This window comes from Schistocerca americana, chromosome 2, assembly GCF_021461395.2.
Source record: "Schistocerca americana isolate TAMUIC-IGC-003095 chromosome 2, iqSchAmer2.1, whole genome shotgun sequence".
Taxonomy (NCBI): domain Eukaryota; kingdom Metazoa; phylum Arthropoda; class Insecta; order Orthoptera; family Acrididae; genus Schistocerca; species Schistocerca americana.
In genome coordinates, this window is record NC_060120.1 from 956,281,627 (window position 1) to 956,293,458 (window position 11,832).

Below are 11,832 nucleotides of genomic sequence, written 5' to 3' on the forward strand. Positions count from 1 at the left end.
CTATTCTCCCATGGAGACGATCGTAGAGATGCTGGATGTAGTCCTGTGGAACGGCTTGCCATGCCATTTCCACCTGGCGCCTCAGTTGGACCAGCGTTCGTGCTGGACGTGCAGGCCGCGTGCGACGACGCTTCATCCAGTCCCAAACATGCTCAATGGGGGACAGATCCGGAGATCGTGCTGGCCAGGGTAGTTGACTTACACTTTCTAGAGCACGTTGGGTGGCACGGGATACATGCGGACGTGCATTGTCCTGTTGGAACAGCAAGTTCCCTTGCCGGTCTAGGAATGGTAGAACGATGGATTCGATGACGGTTTGGATGTACCGTGCACTATTCAGTGTCCCCTCGACGATCACCAGTGGTGTACGGCCAGTGTAGGAGATCGCTCCCCACACCATGATGCCGGGTGTTGGCCCTGTGTGCCTCGGTCGTATGCAGTCCTGATTGTGGCGCTCACCTGCACGGCGCCAAACACGCATACGACCATCATTGGCACCAAGGCAGAAGCGACTCTCATCGCTGAAGACGACACGTCTCCATTCGTCCCTCCATTCACGCCTGTCGCGACACCACTGGAGGCGGACTGCACGATGTTGGGGCGTGAGCGGAAGACGGCCTAACGGTGTGCGGGACCGTAGCCCAGCTTCATGGAGACGGTTGCGAATGGTCCTCGCCGATACCCCAGGAGCAACAGTGTCCCTAATTTGCTGGGAAGTGGCGGTGCGGTCCCCTACGGCACTGCGTAGGATCCTACGGTCTTGGCGTGCATCCGTGCGTCGCTGCGGTCCGGTCCCAGGTCGACGGGCACGTGCACCTTCCGCCGACCACTGGCGACAACATCGATGTACTGTGGAGACCTCACGCCCCACGTGTTGAGCAATTCGGCGGTACGTCCACCCGGCCTCCCGCATGCCCACTATACGCCCTCGCTCAAAGTCCGTCAACTGCACATACGGTTCACGTCCACGCTGTCGCGGCATGCTACCAGTGTTAAAGACTGCGATGGAGCTCCGTATGCCACGGCAAACTGGCTGACACTGACGGCGGCGGTGCACAAATGCTGCGCAGCTAGCGCCGTTCGACGGCCAACACCGCGGTTCCTGGTGTGTCCGCTGTGCCGTGCGTGTGATCATTGCTTGTACAGCCCTCTCGCAGTGTCTGGAGCAAGTATGGTGGGTCTGACACACCGGCGTCAATGTGTTCTTTTTTCCATTTCCAGGAGTGTACAAATGACTATCAGATATTAGCTCTTGCCCGCCTCCCCCCCTCTCCTGCTCCTACCCCTTCCACCACCATAATCATCATTAGCACCTAACTAAAATTTATAATGAAAAAGAATTTTCTTTGAAATTTTTCATTTTTAAAATGACGAGAGATAAATGATAGTTTTGTACGACTTTTGTTACACCATGAAGGAATGAGTCATTGAGACTGTTGGTACTACTCATTTCTAAAAGCTTTCTGCTGTAGAAGGATGAAGCGTTTCTTAGTGAGTGCTACGAACAGCTCCTTCTCAGATACTTACTTTGAGAGCAAACAAAAAATGTTTGCTTTGCACTACTGCTCTCCCTAGCGACACTTGCTTCACCTACACCCTGCACCCACATTTAAGATCAACCAAATTAAAATGTACGCACTATACTTCCTCCTACTGTTTGCAGATAATTTGATTGCTGGACTCCTTATTTCAAAACTGTCAGCAGTTGGAAGATTTCAGTTCGCCAATACTTCCTGTCTGATCACTGCCACTAATGATATTATTATTAATAATGATAATAATAATTCGAAGGACGTTCAATAAGCAATGCAATAAATTTTTTCTTCTTGGCCGCTATCGAATGGAAAAATGCGAAGTTTGTTGTGGGACGTCGTGGAATATTCCCATTTCAGCCCCTATAGTTTCATGAAGTTTCGATGCCTGGCGTCTGTAACCAATTTGCGTTCCAAGTAGATAGCTGTCGTTGAGTTTCTTTTGGGGGGAAACTGGAACATCGCACATATTCATAGGCGACTGCAGAATATCCCCGGAGACCTGAAAGTGAACAAAAGCACGGTGAATCGTCGGTCGAGGCGTCTATCATCATCGCAACAAGGTCGCTCACACCTGTCCGATCTTCTGCACGCCGGCCGGCCGCACGCAGATGTGACTCCTGCATTGTTCGAATGTGCAGACACACGTGGTGATCGACGGATCACAATCAAACGACGGATCACAATCAAACACGACACTGTTCAATTGGACTGGAATGATTGTTACCTTGTTGGCACCAAGCAGATAGGGTTTCTGACTTAGAGGAGTGACTGCATGTTGCGTGGGGTATAGCAGCTTTCGATAGTAAGATCACTCATTTACATCACGGCGTTCTCTTACTTCTGCATGTCAACAGAGCAGTGTTTGTCTGAAGAGCCTCATTAACATGTTTAGCAACGATCCCATTTGCGTATTAATAACCTTGTATGCTTGGCGGGAAATGTTCTTTGTTTTGGTAATTTGGCGTGCTGTTGTTTGTTTGAGCAGAAAAGATCGACACAGGATGGATATGTTGTCCCTCTGTGACGGATGCCAAGGTTGGGTACTGATAATGTTCAGTGCAACCCCTAAGTCTCTGTTATTAGACGTTCCTAGTTCCAGAGCTCTTCGCCATCTGTGATATGTAGGACAGGATTGACCCGTGGATGGGTGTTGACCGCCACAGCGAGCACAAAGAGTGAGAGACGAAGTGTGGGATTCTACGGAATGTAGCCCACTACATTTGCTTCATTTTATCTGAGACCAACAATTGTTTGCTGATATGCCCGTATCGGAGGCATATAAAGCACTGCCTGGCAGTTGACACATAAGAATCTACAGGACATCCGTGTCCATGGACAAATACAGCACGCTGTAAAATTTGAGGCTCGAAGGTCAACAAGCAGCTCTGTAGGTTGATTCTTTATTATTTACCATCCCTTACATAATGCGTAGCAATACTTCGAACGCCTATAACGGAAAATATAGACTGTATGACTTTCAAAATCTCTGCTTGTTCAAGACTTTTAACATCTTTTCTTATTACTCCCTACTTGTGAGCAACGAAAGAAGGAACGTAAGCTTCCAGATTTTTAGATTTTGATACTTCGCTGTTTACGAAGGAACTGGCCTTTTCTGGATTTCTAAATCCAAACTTCGCTTTGGTTTCCCTACAGAAGATTACAGCATTGCTTAGCTCAGGCAAGGAAGGGTGGAAAATTTTCCCTAGGTCATAGGATGAAGACGGCCTATGTTTTTATACAAAATTTCCAAGTAAACTACGTACGGATCACTATCTGCACGCCTGTAAACTATGGGAGACCTCTGAATCCCTACAGACACTGCAGAAAGAAAGTTTCTGACACTTTTTTTTTTGACAAGAATCAGGAGCAGAAACGGTTTTACAAGGGGCTCACACATATTTGAAAGAACAGTAGCAGATGGTTGGCCACTGCAGTGAAGGATTTCTCGTGCTAGGAGACTTGGAGGGTCCTGTTCTGACATCTACATCTTCTTCTCATCAAGGTATATTCCATATTCACCCCTGACGACCGCTAACGAGTAGCTGATGCCATCCATCGGGGACTCCAACGTAGTTTCTGGAGATGCCTGAAAGGGGAAGAATCTTCATATAACCGCTGGGCAACCGGCTGTTGTCGATGTTTAGCCACAGGGGCGTCGAAATCACCACCCCCTTCGCCATATGCCCCAGCATACGTGGTGGGGATACACTTTCACTAGAATAAATTAAAGTACAATTGACTGTTATAATCTGGAGTGGCAGAGCGGTTCTAGGCGTTACAATCTGGAACCGCGCCATCGCTACGGTCGCAGGTTCGAATCCTGGCTTGGGAATGGATGTGTGTGATATCCTTAGGTTAGTTAGGTTTAAGTAGTTCTAAGTTCTAGGGGACCGATGACCTCAGAAGTTAAGTCCCATAGTGCTCAGAGCCATTTGAACCATTTGTTATAATCGAACCAAAAGTAAATTCACGCACTAAAAGGAAAGCTATTCACCCAAGACGCACTAAGGAAATACTGCCAGATATAATGAATTTAGGCAAAATATTTCGGAGCGCTCGTTTAGCTAATACCATATGTGGACCGTTTCAAATTTCGACGTCCCATACCATCCAAACCATGAATTTTTGGTGATGGATCTCTGCTTGAAATATGATCAGTTTGCCGTAAAAGAAAATAATGGTACAAATGGCTCTGAGCACTATGGGACTTAACATTTGTGGTCATCAGTCCCCTAGAACGTAGAACTACTTAAACCTAACTAACCTAAGGACATCACACACATCCATGCCCGAGGCAAAATTCGAACCTGCGACCGTAGCAGTCGCGCGGTTCCGGACTGAGCGCCTAGAACCGCTAGACCACCGCGGCCGACAGTTTGCCATCCAGTGTGCCATCCAGTGCAAGAAAGTAAACGTTATCAGAGTATTTTTTCTCTGTGTTGTGTCTAAATGACGCACAAAATGCGAAAATGAAACTCTATATATTGTTAAAAATAAATAAAGAGAATTGAGGTCTAAAATGCAATGGCATTCCTAGTTATACGTTGTCTTGGGGGAGGTGGGTCGTGGGGGGTAGGGGATAGGGAAGTTTAAGGGTGTGACTAAGTCTCTTACTGTTAGTAAGAAGTCGTCCATAAGCTGCACCTAAATATACTGATGGAAAAAAGAATCGCAACACCAAAAATAATCAATGTACAGTAATGAAATTTCGCGAATAAATTTGTCTAGTTAACACATTTAAGTGATTAACATTGCAAGATCACTGGTTAATGCAAGCGCGAGATAAGACATTGCAAATTTGAAATGCTGGTACATTGATAACAGGTGCAACCGCCAGACCGTTCAAAGCAAGCACGCAGACGTGTATGTATTGTGTGGTACAGGCACCGGATGTCAGTTTGTGAGATGGAGTTCCACGCCTGCTGTACTTAGTCGGTCTGTACGGGGGCAGTTAACGCTGCTTGGGGATGACGCTTGATTTGTCATCCGATAATGTCCCATATGCGCTCTATTGGAGACATATTTGGTGATCGAGTAGGCGAAGGGACATGTCGACACTCTGTAGAGCATGTTGTGCTACAACAGCGGTATGTGGGCTAGAGTTATCCTGTTGGAAAACGTCCCCTGGAATGCTGTTAAGAATGGCAGCACGACGTGTCGAATCACCAGATTGAAAGTCCAAGTGCAGCTGCAGTGTGTCTAGAGAGGATGGTTGCAGCTCCTGAACTGGCTCCTGTCAACGAACACACGAGTATCACTGGCACCGAGACAGAACCAGCTCTTATCAGAAAACGAGACAGATCCCCATCCTGTCCTCCAATGAGCTCTTGCTTGCCACCATTGAAACCGTAAATGGCGGCGGTTTGGGATATGTGTAATGCACACTACAGGGTGGCTGGCTCGGAGCATTCCTTGGAGTAACCTAATTGTAACAGTTCGCTTTGTCACTGAGGTGCCAAATTCTTGTCAAATTGCTACTGCAGATGCAGTAAGATGCGTCACAGCCATATGCCATATATGATGGTATTCCCTGTCGGTAGTGCCATGTTGTCCACCAGAGTCCGATCTTCTTGCAACCGTATAGTCTCTTGACCACCACTGCCAGCGGTCATGCACGATGGCTACATTCCTACCAAGTCTTACTGCAGTATCACGATACTAGCGCTACTCTAATGCGACTGGCGTGAAATCTGAATATACGTCATCATTCAGATGTAGAAGTACGCCTATCAACATTCGTTTAAGTCGCACAACTACTTCTTAGTGTTGCGATTTTTTTCCCGTCACAGTAGATATAAGTACATAATATAGCGCTACATTAGTGATGGCTGTAGATCGCCGTAGCAGAGATGAAACTATTTATGTTAATGTGACTGAATTTTATTTGAAGAAAAAGTTTCTTACGCCAGTTTGTATCAATTCATGATGTATAACGTAAGCTTAAATTGTCTCTGTTTCCTCACTACTGAAGTAGTTCAGCACATAGTACCTTTAATAAATGTTAAAGTTCGTAGACTACGTGGAAAACCCCAAGAACTGTAGGCACTGCTGTAATATTGCATGTCTAGAGTGCTGAAGCTCGAAATAAGTTATTAGTTAAACCACAAAATAAATGCAACACCCGAGTGTGGCTGACTCGAACTTATTAAAATAACCTGATGCAGGAGTTTAAACGATTAATAGTTTACTAATATTTAACAAAAAAGATAGTCAATATGATATACACTTTCATTAAATAATTAACAGTTCCTTAAATTCGGAAATTAAAAGTAAAAGGGCACTCCATTCTTTTGGTAAAAAATTAACTGCTCTTTCCTTTGGTCTAATGAGTTTTGTAACAGACACAGCACAATTTCAATTACTGCCGATTTTGATAGGGAACATATTAATCGACTGGAATTAATCAAACAAATGAAAAAAATACATTACAAATTCTATGATTCAGGTTCCTGAAAGGGTACTTTTTGTTATGTCTAGGTAACTTACGTGTTGAATCAGCTTCATTTCATACTGAGTTACTATACAACTGTCAGTTCTCGTTGAATTACGACGGCGTTCAGTAAGTAATGCAACACTCTTTTTCTCGGCCAATTTCGGTTGCAAAAATGTGAAATTTGTTGCGGGAGATCGTATAATATTCCCAGTTGTTTCATGAAGTCCCGATAGGAGGCTTCATTACATATAGGCTTCAAAATGGCGTGTGTAACGGAGGTGCTTTCCAAGCGGAGAGCTGTCGTTTGAGTTTCTTTTGGCGGAAAACCAGAGCATCTCAGATATACGTAGGCGATTGCCGAGTGTCTACAAAGACGTGGCAGTGAACAAAAGCACGGTAAGTCGTTGGGCGAGGCGCATGTCATCATCGCAACAAGGTCGTGCAAACGTGTTCGTTCTCCCGCGCGCCGACTGGCCGCACCCAGCTGTGACTCCTGCAATGTTGGAACGTTCGTCGCAAAAATGCAAACGAGGTTCTCCTTCTCTATGACAATGTAAGGCCTCAGACAAGTCTGCGCACTCTACAGGAGTTCACGAAACTTCACTGGACTGTTCTTCCTCGTCCACCCTACAGCCCGGATCTCGCAACTTCCGACTTCCAAGTGTTTTGCCCAATGAAGGGTGCACTCTGCGGGATCAGTACGTGGAAGTTGGGAAGATTATTGGGGCAACAAGAGGCTGGCTCCGACGTCTAGCAGTAAAGCAGTACCATGCAGACCCGTAGGTTCTACCACTAAGATGGCCTGATGCCTGGTTTTGATCGGAGATTATGTTGAAAAATTGTGTTTTCTAGCCAAAAGAATGGGGCGTAATATGGTATAATGGAATCCGGGGATTAATATGGTGTAATGGAATACTGGATAAGATCAACCTGCTTTCAGAAAAGAATATACTGCATTACTTACTGAAGGTACTTGGTATTTCTTTACTGGCAAATGCAAGTGTAATTCTTGATTTGTCTTGAAGGCCTTCTTAAGTTGACATAATGATCACTGCTAGACCATTTTTTTAGTAAACTGTTGGTAATTTCTAACGATTTGTATGTGACTTATTCGTTCAACTTCAAGTATCTTAAGTGATTTGTATGTGACCTATATAGATTTGTACTGAAATGAACTGGGCGTCATGCTTTTTAATATGTCGCGTTGTCCATCTCTGGAAATTGGTTGGTGTCCACAGCACGTGTCTGTATTAAAATTTCAGTAGCCCGGCCGCCATATTACGTGGCGATAAGTCTCCAAACCCACCATACTAGTCTTCTGGCGGTAAGCCAGTCTGACAGAGCCACATGCATCGGCAGCCTCCCCTCTCTGCTTCAGAGGCTGCGGGACACGCCCACCTCAGACGCAAACGTTCAATGTATAATGTCACACTTTGCATAGGGTGTCCTATATCAATCATTTTGCAAAGGAAATTTAACTGTTTACTGTAGTGCAGATAAACTTCAACGGTAAGTGTAAGATCTCAGGAGAACCTGTTCGAAAAAACTGTTAGAATCAGACAAAGTTAATGTCTTACTAACATTCAAAGAAAACTTGTACAAATTAACAGTACGTTCATGGAACTGTTTCTGACTTTATTTAGGCCATTTGAACACGATGGCTAAATGGAAGCGGAAGAAAATAACAGAGCTTTTCAGATGATGTGTAGTACTTTTCCCAAAGTACGCAGAACAAAAAAATACACTTCTGACGTTTCTGGAACTACAATTTGCCATGTATGTATGTTAACAGTTTTCACTTATGGACATGAGACATGGACTTTACGTGGGAAAACCACTCGAAAACCAGTGAACAACGCACAGTTGCGTGTGTGTTCGGTGGATATTAGGGGACTGGCGTGTCAACAGAGTCATGATATGAAGGGAAATGAGGAAAAAAAATTGAGAAATCCTGATGAGGTGTAGAATAGGGAGGGAAGAGGTAGAGATGATATGATGGATAAATATTGGTGAACATTCGTTTTTATGGGAGAAGGGGTCACTTGGAGGTTTCTTGGTAAAGGGTATGGAATGCGCGAGGAGGCTGATGAAACAACTATGCTTGGCTCCCATTTTGTATTGCTGATGGAAAGATTTCGAATGTATTTTGCAGTTAGGGATCTGGATGATTTGTGTAACGAAACTTTGTAATGCTCTTGTGTTAGTACCATATTGAAGTTCTGAGCTCGGTTCCAGTGCTTGCAGAAAAACAATAACGAATTAGAAAAGGGTCCGCATTTTCGCAAGTACACAAATTGTTGTTCTATTTAATCACTCAAACATCTTTAACCATAGTAGTGATATCCTCAGTGTTATTTTACTATTATCCTTTTATTTTACATTGTGTGTGTTCCGTGGCTGCCAACTTAAATCGGACGCAGGTCTACATTAGAACACCATGTTATCTGCAAACACAAGGGATGTTTGAAAATCGTCAGCAGTGAATTTTTTGTTTGTTATCCTACCTTTAAAATGTATGTTCTCGTAAAATTCGTAGCGAATGTCCGTTTTTTACTTTACCATTATAGTATTTTGCAAATCCTTGGTAGTGACAAGTTTGTTTTTATGTACCAAATGTACGTTTTCTTTTGCTTGGTTATAAGTACTGCGTCCTGTTATGCTGGTGAAAAGCGGACACAGACCACGAATTTTACCAGCACATACATTTTATAGATTGGATAATAAAAAATTCAGTGTAAATGATTTTCAAACATCCCTCATAGTGTACTGATGTAAACCTGTGGCTGATTTTGGTTGGCAGCCGCAGAACACACAAAATGTAGGATAAAATGAAAATAATAAAAAAGACACTGAGGTTGACAACTGTGATGAAACTTCTTTGGATGATAAAACAGAACAATAATTTGTGTACTTACAAAAAGGAGGACGCATCCCCAATTCATTATTATTGTAGTATTAGTGTATGTATTTGTGTTGGTTTCAGATGCCACACAGCAGTCCTACAAACAGGGTAATACTTCCGCTCTGACAGATTGTGTCTCACATAGCGCAAGACAGGAAAGGTTGTTTAATGAATCTTTCTGATGCTCTTGTGTTTGTGCTAGTTCAGATGGCACACAATGGTCTGGCAGACACAACAACAGCGCCTCCACTCCCGAGGGCTATATCTGACGTGTCACATGGGGAGAAAGGGTTACGTAATGAACCATTCTAATGCCCTTGTGTTTGTGTCGGTTCCAGATGGCATACAGCGCTCTTGCACAGGCAGCGATGGCGAATCCACTCTGGAGGGCTGTGTGCCGCAAGGTGCAGGGCAGGTCGTCTTCATAAGCACTGTATGCAGATCTGATGGCTGCAATGGTTCCGAGATCTAGACACCTCACTGATGCCTCACATTACTGTGTAAGGAAAAAAGGATGCTGATGTAATCTGAAGTTAAGCTTCTTATGCAATTGCTAACATAACATCAATTCTCTTACCTTCGATATCGACACACGTATGCTTACTAAACTGCAACATACTGTGGGATGTGACGCAATATTTTTAATAAATTTCAGTATGCTAAATAAACAACAGCTTCAGCTGCACCTTGACTTAATTCCACATCCAGTTGCTACTTTTAACTGGTCATCATCAGTATCAGCTGCAGATTAAAGATTAATGCTAGCACATTTGTTTCTTATTATAATACGTGAGGAAGAAAACTATTCTGGAAAGATGATTCTTAAAATTTTTGACATGTGTAGAAAATGGCCAGTCTTGTTTGAATACAATTCATTTCAATAAATCAGTAACTGTCTGGGGACTTGTGTAAGTACTAAATGGTATTACAGTTCAAGAAATTCTTAATGTCTGACAGTACTCACGGACAAAACAATAAATTTAATGTGTCATCTAGATCGTAATTTTTAATTTATATTTGCCTAATTTAGTGGATGAATAGTCATTTTAAAATCTGAATTCCCCAAGTTACACATGTTCTCAGATGTGAAGATTTTTTTATGGCCAAAACCAGTAATGTATCAATTTGAACCTGCAATACACGAAACTATGGAATTATTTTAAAACTATAAATAATTGGTCACTGAAAACTCACTGACATGTCATCTCGATATTTACACAATGGAATCCTGCAACCGAAATTTATTCAGTGTTATCACAATGGGACTCTTCAGCTGCCGTCGAAAATTAACCACTTCCTTTTGTCAAATGTATAGCTGTGATGTATCTTTGATCAAGTCTGAAGTAGTTCTTGCCCACAGATAATACAGATTCGCTTTCTTGCCAAATATAACTGGGTCTGATGTGATAATAGTTACATAACAAGGCAACTGTGACAGTGAAGTTTGATGGAGCAAAGTAGTATTAGCTACTTGTTGCCAGTGTATACTAAACTGGAGGAGAAAGATAAGGATCTAGTTTGATTTTTATGACACTGCTAAGCTTCTCTTTTACTTTAGACACTGTGAGGCTGTCACATGTTTCATTCTACTGACAGACTTTCTGTGGTTCATTGGATTATTGGCTGCTTCGATTTAAGAAATCTTTGGTGTTCCCTCTTACGAAGAAATTTGTTTGGCGTTTTATAAAAATTCCTCAAGGTTACCTTTCACTAATTATACCTACACACTAGTGCATATTGGTGTAATACGAAATGTGTAAGATGTTTGATAAGACAACTTTTCCATTGGCTCTCAGCAAACAGTGTTCACAACACAATTAGATATGTTCTTTCACTTTTTCTGACAACATCACATGAGCATGGGAAAATGCTTTCATTTCAACTAGCCAGTGGTCATCTATAGACACAAAAGTACACGCTGCAAGCGGTGATTTAACGTTCTCGTAATGGATACATTTTGTATTTAGAAACTAATAAAAGGAAACACAATTGGCACTGCAATTGTGCACTGAGTAGAATAACTTTATACGGTGTATTAACTGCCTTCAATACAGTAGTATGCAGTGATTAATGTTAGTGATAAGCCAACATGTTTGCTAGTGGGTAGTGGCAGGCAGGTGAAGAGCAGTGTATAGGGAAGACCAGAGTGTAATTACCTGGTCAAATTCTCTTCCAATAAAAAACTGTTCTCCAATTGCAGTGTTGCGTACATATCTTATACGTGCACTGACGTTGATTTGCATGTAATTAACAAGAATGATTATTAAAGGGAAACGAAGTGAAATAGAAAACTTTACGTTTGTCTTCACATATGAATGTTACTGAAATATTACTTACTTCATAAGTAGAACGAGAGTATAGGGAATAAATCTATTCAGTAATGTCATAAAAATAATTATTACAGCAGTCACCATAGCAAAACAGTGCTACTCACTATATAACTAAATAATATCAGCCGAAGA

At 42.7% G+C, this 11,832-nt stretch overlaps 1 protein-coding gene across 1 annotated transcript in view; it reads left to right on the forward strand.

Annotated features, from left to right (window-relative positions):
• LOC124596139 overlaps positions 1–10,066 on the forward strand; it is a 49,216-nt gene extending 39,150 nt beyond the window's left edge. The window contains exon 3 of the mRNA XM_047135159.1: positions 9,709–10,066. Within this exon, the coding sequence (XP_046991115.1) occupies positions 9,709–9,842 (134 nt within the window). The 3' untranslated portion in view covers positions 9,843–10,066. The remainder of the gene's footprint in view (positions 1–9,708) is intronic.
• The last annotated feature ends 1,766 nt before the right edge of the window (positions 10,067–11,832 follow it).